This window comes from Octopus bimaculoides, chromosome 1 (assembly GCF_001194135.2).
Source record: "Octopus bimaculoides isolate UCB-OBI-ISO-001 chromosome 1, ASM119413v2, whole genome shotgun sequence".
Classification (NCBI taxonomy): Eukaryota; Metazoa; Mollusca; class Cephalopoda; order Octopoda; family Octopodidae; genus Octopus; species Octopus bimaculoides.
In genome coordinates, this window is record NC_068981.1 from 16,265,842 (window position 1) to 16,272,956 (window position 7,115).

General features: G+C 35.3%; 1 protein-coding gene across 4 annotated transcripts in view; it reads right to left on the reverse strand.

Annotated features, from left to right (window-relative positions):
- LOC106876580 (glutamate receptor 2) overlaps positions 1 to 7,115 on the reverse strand; it is a 737,813-nt gene that overhangs the window by 467,405 nt on the left and 263,293 nt on the right. For all 4 annotated transcript variants that reach the window (XR_001410261.2, XM_014925186.2, XM_014925185.2 and 1 more), the window contains exon 5: positions 2,297 to 2,350. Coding sequence is in view for 3 of the 4 variants with exons in the window: in XM_014925186.2 (XP_014780672.1) it covers positions 2,297 to 2,350 (54 nt within the window). In the remaining variant the exon portion in view is untranslated. The remainder of the gene's footprint in view (positions 1 to 2,296; positions 2,351 to 7,115) is intronic.

The following is a 7,115-nucleotide window of genomic DNA, read 5'->3' on the forward strand; positions in this document are numbered from 1 at the left end:
ATATATATAAATATATATATACATGTGTGTGTGTGTGTTATATACATACATACATACATACATACTGGCATTAATACCCGCCGTTGATTGGGTAGTTACTTTTACTCTTTCTCGAGAGCCACATTCAAAGTACTATTATATATATAATTTACTCCTCCTGTATGTGTGTATTTTATAAGAGAAATACATGTAAGAATTAAAGTAGAAATAAGATTAGTTTCATATACGAACTTTTGCTTGTTTATTATATGACAATAATAAGTGAGTCGTGATCGACTTCATTTAAATAAGTACTTTACTAATTCTTGAATGTAATGACAGTAATGGCAAATTCAGTTAGTGAAATATTCATGTTACATTAAGAGTGAATATTTCTTTATAAACTATGTTGTATTTTTTTTTGTTTTATTTCGGTCTGCATAAGGAAAGAGATTTGCTTTTGCTCCCACACGTGATGCTGCTACATGAAGTTGGCCATGTAAAAAGTATGGTTGTTCAAGTTGCAATCCAGAAAATTTTAGTGATTGGCCCTCACTTTTATTAATGCTCATGGCCAAATAAACGCTTAAATTGGAATGGGACATTAGATGGTATAACTGGTAAGCGAGGAATGAAGACAGTCTCACCTTTACTACAACCAGTAAGAATATTTGCCTCAATGCAATTCCTCCTAGGTTTGCGCAAAATTAATCTTGCACCATTGCATATTAGGAGTCCCTTTTTCGGCTGAAGACAATGAGGAGCTGTACCTGGGAGCTCAGGTGAGTTCAAAAATTCCATGAAATACTATCCTGATCATCAACAACACTGTCAAATGAATTATAAGTGAATACTTCTCCCGGAAATTTATTCAATAGCATATTATTAATGCTATTTACAGGAACATTCTTTTGGAGCCAGGATATCTCACTCACAGATCCAATCTGTATTGTTGTAATTATGAAGAAGATTCGGAAAGATTTCAGCATCCATATCACCGACTGAATCATCTGCATTAGATATTGAGCTGAGTGTAAGAAACTGTTCTTCATCAATTGCAACTCTCTCTTCACCGAGTTTCAGAAGCTGCTGTGCAAATTGTCACCTGATTGATCTTTTGAAAGCCTCGATCTCATATTTGTCGAAAGTTGAAGTGTTTTCGCAACGTTGATCAGGTAGAAGCGTCAGAAGATTATCATTTATGTACATGGTGAGTTCCTCCATATCATAGGTAGTTTCCCTCATTATTTTAGTGGACAGACTGTTAAGATCTCCTTTATTAGTTAGTGGGAGACCTAAATTTTTGTTTAGGCTCACCCCACATCGAAATAATTTGATCTATTTACATCAACGCCACATTGTATATAGCATCAGTGAAGCCAATATCTTGTTTTATATATATCTATATATACACTAAAATACATATTGCTTAGCACCTAAATTTCTTCTCTGCAAACTAGCCTACCATATAGTCTCATCATCTATTTTACCAACAAATGACAGTCCCTGAGATACACAAGTTCGATCGGTCGATATTATGAACCTCACCCATTTGTTTCTAACTGTTAACTGTAAAGTAATTTGCACTTTCACCACTCTGGTATTTAGCTCGTAAATTAGTGAAATTTAATTGACAATCTCGGCAAACTTTACAAGAGTCCGCAAGAGTCATTTTCTTTCATTAAAAATCAAATCATTAACAATGAAGTAAAACAATAGATAAATGAATAAAACAAAACGCAAAAGAAAATGAATATAAAAATCCATTATGTTTTAAAACGAACAATAACTAATATTATTCATGCATTTTATAAAATCATTTACTAAAGGTTTCTTCAAGCTTGTAAATCTTTAAAATTCGATAAAGCAGCCCTCAACTTTTGACAGCTCACATCAGAGCAATTTACAGCAAGTGAAAATTATCGTTGATGCTCTCATGAAATGCTAAATTGTTTTTGCATTATTACACCAATTTACTTTATTTAAATGAAGTTGTATTTCAGGCGAACGTTGAAGTTAACTTGTAGTAGTAGAAGCCGTAATTTTGGGTGTTGATGTTGCTGCTGCTGGTGCTGGTGTTGTTAATTCATTTAAATTTTTATTTTTTTGTTTTATTTCTTTCTTTCACTGTGGCAGATTCGACAACCTGTCTAATGCAGCTTCTTTCGCCAGCCAAGTGGGTTGTGGATGTCAAAATATGATTCGAATAGACGGGATTTGAAGAAAGAGCGAAATTAAGACGAAAATGTAATGCTTGTTATAGAGCTAACTATAATACACAACCATGTAGAATGTATATGAAAGTTTTTCTACTCACCAACCCACCGAGAATATAATGGTAATGGTCTTTGTTCATTCCGACATCCATAATCTGCAGAAGAAAATAAATTGGCAAAGTTAAATAAAGCTGACGTCTGTCAATTTTTTTATTTTTTATTTTTAACATTTCAGGAATTTCAATTAAGTATTTAAATAGTTTCCAATTCTGCTAATCTTTTAAAATTTAAAATCTTAACAAGACTAAAGTTGCAACTGTTTTAATAAGAAATGCTTTGCAAATGTTATGTTTACATGCATTTATATATACATGCATGTATATATTTATATATATATATATTATAATTAAAGGTATCTAAGAGATACAACCATACTGGAAATAGCAACCAAAACTTGACTCAAAAACCACATAAGATGTTCATAGAGCATCAGGAGAGAAGACAAAGAGACAAAATAAGCCAGCGAATTCTTTCTTGGTGCTGTATGAACATTTAATGTGGTTTTAGAGTCAAGTTTTGACTTCTATTTCCAGTATGGTGGTATCTCTCAGATACCTTTAATTATAATTTTAATAATAATTATTACTTTTGACGTTTTTATTCCCATGCTGGCCACCTGATAAGATCGGTGTTCTAAATAACGATCTTCTTATATATATATATATATATATATAAACAAGTAATGTTAGTAGCCACTTTAACATGGCTGTCCGTTCGAGCGGAATCTACTGCAATATTTTTAACCCCAAGAGGACATGTCCACTAGCTGGTTAACGATGCACAGCTGCATCTCTTAGCGAGCTTTTAGAACTAACATTTTTGCTTGTTGCAGAATAGACGACTGTGCTTGAAATATATATATTGCGTGCAGACGAGAGCTGGTATCATCTCTAGAAGAAAAGGTGTCCAATACTGAGGAGTGGCAGAAATAGCCCGAAACCAGAGCTGGTCTACTGATCCCGTCGCTAGGAGATGGTAGGGGTACGCTCCCCTGCTCGCATTTATATCGGATGCAGTTGTGCATCGTTAACCAGCTAGAGGAGATGACCTCTTGGTGTTAAAAACTCGTAGTAGAGTCCGCTCGAACGGGCAGCCATTTTTTAAGTGGCTACGACCATTGCTTTTCAGTACAACTACTGCGTTGATCTCTTAGAGAGATTTTAGAACTAGCATTTTTCTTTATATATATGTATATATGTGTGTGTGTGTGTGTGTGTGTGTGTGTGTGTGTGTGTGTGCATGTATATACATATACATACATATACAAACACACACACACACACATGCATTGAATCGAACGAATGGGGAAGAGGGCTCAATGCATGTTGTAGGATAATGCTTTATTTAAATTTAATTTTTATCTCATTGACTTGGGTTTCATACCAGGGCGATCTTCAAGCGAGAACTATTTCGGTGGTTTATACATATTTGTTGGGGTTGATGTGATCTCCTGCTCCTGACTTTTCATTTGTGTGCATTTTGTGTTTATGCCTGTTTGTTATTTTTCTGTGATCCAATTGTAATTTTTTTCTAACGAGACATATCTTTAATTTACTTATACATTCTACATTAATTATTGTGTTAATGCCTTCCTTTTTTAGAGCTTTTTGTTAGTTTTCAATTCAGGAGTGTTTCCAAGTGTTAGGGGATTTTCACAAAGTTTCTGACTTAGTTTCTCTGAAACAAATTTCCGTTCGGAAATATTTTTGTTGTGGTTCTCATTGCTTGTGTATATTTCAATGGGAGCATGTTTTGGCAAGTTTCATTTTTGTGGGTATCCGTGCATGTGTACAGGTGGTTATGCACGTCTGGTTGTTTTCTTACTTAAACATTGTTGAAGTGTGTATCAAGTTGATTGGTTATCGCTAGAATACCAAGTCATGTACCTCTATGTAAATATGTGTGTATGTATGTATGCATGAGTGTGTGTGTGTACGTGCGCATGTGTGTGTGCGAGCACGGGTGTGCCTGTGTACGTGCGTAAGTGTGTGTATATATATGTACTCACACATACGATTTCCTGGCCCTGGGAAGAAGAAAATGCTGGAGAATCAGTTCATTTCTATTTTATTCAACATATTCACACACCTATTGTAGCGGCTCTTTATTTTTTTTTCTAAGCCCTGTAAAAGAACTCGGGAAGTTGGGCTGCCAATCAGGCCTTTCGCAATATCCTTAAAGCCTGGAATTTTACTGCATCCCCTTGTATATGTATGAGTGTACGAATATTATTATTTGTAAACAGCGTGGAAGCGATGTGCCCAATAAATGGTGTACGACATATTGTTTATTAATCTGAACTTTCGTTACTTGACTTTCATGCTTCATGAGCTTCAGGTGTCGAAGTTTTTAAACCTTTCAAACTAGATTGGTATACAATAACTATTTTTGTGTGTAGCTATATTTTCAGTAGTAAGAATATTTCTTCTTCTTTTTTTTTAGTCTGTTAGTTATATTATGATTAGTGCAATTAAGTATTTCATGCGACAGAGATAGTAAATGATAGTGGGGAGAATGAGTGTGTGTTTGCGTGCATCTGTATTTAATTTGAAAGGTAGAGTGTGAATGCTTCTAATTTACCGCTTCATTTTCCATATATTTCGACTTTTCTGTGTAAGTACGAATCATCGACAACATACAACTGATGAATTAAAATGTTGCCGGCCTTTAACAATTAGACTCTCCAGAAAAAAAAAAAACTATTTCATTCACTATACAGGATTATTTATATAGAAATCCTCCCTCGAACCAACACCAGGGGGATTGAACCCAAACTTTACAAGGAACAACTGAGAAGTTTAAGAAATATTATGACTCATGCAGAAACACACACACTCTTTCTCTCTCTCTCCCTCTCTCTCTCTATCACTCTATCTCCCTTGCTCTCTCTCACACATACATACATGTAACAAAATTACTATGTGAAAAAACATTACAAAATTGAGAGATTTATCTGATATAAAAATTCTTGTCAGCATTACAGACAATGACAGCAAGTTACTTGAACATCAACGACTACAACTTATGGTCTGCTTGTGATATTCAAAATAAAATAAATTATTCACAAACCTTAATTAGTTTCTCCTTAATTACTGAATGATCGTTTTATTAATGCTGGTAACTATCCAACTTTATACATATTTCCTTTCACGTTTCTTAATTTCCGTTCGACCTATGTTCCACTGCATAAAATTGATGTCCACAATCTCATCTACTCTCCTCATAATTTCTGGTTGTAATTATTATTTCTGGTTTAATTATCATTACTTTAAAATTAACATTAATAAAATCCTTATTATTATTATTATTATTATTATTATTATCATTATTGTTATTAGTATTATACTTTTATAACCATGATCACATATTGGATTATTTAGAATAGTATAAATCTAACTCAGTGTTTGGTTTAGCAAGTGCTTTTATCAATCCCATAAATGTAGATGGAAGGTGGAATGCATCTCCATAGCTCTCGAACTCTGAAGTAAAGAAACGTAACTATATAATGCCTGGTCTTTTTTTATTTTCTTTGATGCTCTAACGATACTTATTTCTTTATTGTCCACACGGCGCTAAACATAGAGGGGACAAAGAAGGACAGACAAAGGGATTAAGTCGATTATATCGACCCCAGTGCGTAACTGGTACCTAATTTATCGACCCCGAAAGGATGAAAGGCAAAGTCGACCTCGGTGGAATTTGAACTCAGAACGTAACGGCAGACGAAATACCGCGAAGCATTTCGCTTGGCGTGCTAATGTTTCTGCCAGCTCGCCGCTCTAACGATTCCCTCAAGTCATTGTCATGCAGTGTAAGAATGTTTTGCTCGTTTTCCTGTTAATATACTAGCCCGAGGAAGAAGGTATGCAATACATATCTTCTTTGTAATCCATTCTAGATGAAAGTGTAGTAACCGATACACATCCTGAAAATTTACTGATCATTATATGCTCGAAAATATATGAAGTCAGACCCTAAAGCGCATGCTTGCTACAGGGTGAGCTAGTCCTAAGGCAACTACGGCTGAACGTCACGCGAGATATTTGTTCTCCGTTTTAATGGTTCTACTAATCTACAATCATCCTTAAGCTCTATAACATATTAATCATTGAATCGACTGGTTTTGGTTTTGTTGTTGTTGGTTTTGGAAGGCAAAAAAAAAAAAGAAAACGTGATAAATTCAAGCTCAGAATGTAAATTGACTAAAGTGATGTAACTAAATAGCACAATTCATTTAGGCAAGCGGTCTACTGTGTCTAGTTGGGGACACAACGAGTTTTGAAGTTATGGTAGCTGAACCACAAAGATGAGACTTGTTTGCATACCGAACATTAATTCGCCAAGCCAGCACCATCAGTGCGAAGAAAGAATAACGTGCAAAGAACTTTCCAGCACATGTAGAATCGGTGCAAGAATGCCAGCGCGAGAAAACTGCAAAAGGTTGCATGTACAGCTGCTTAACCATAACTAATGATATAACAGTTATACACTACAACGGAAACAAAGAGGCGAACACACAAAGCATAGTGCACGCTGTAAAAAAAAATCTGCAGGAGTGCTGTGTGGTAAGAAGCTTGCTTCCCAACCACATGGTTCTGGGTTCAGTCCCACTGCGCGGCACCTACGGCAAGTGTCTTCTACTATAGCCTCGGGCCGACCAAAGCCTTGTGAGTGGATTTGGTAGATGGAAACTGAAAGAAGCCCGTCGTATATATATATGTGTGTGTGTGTATATATATATATATATGTGTGTGTGTGCGTGTGTTTGTGTGTGTGTATGTGTGTGTGTGTGTGTATGTGTGTGTGTGTCCAACATCGCTTGACAACCGATGGTGGTGTGTTTACATCCCCGTAACTTAG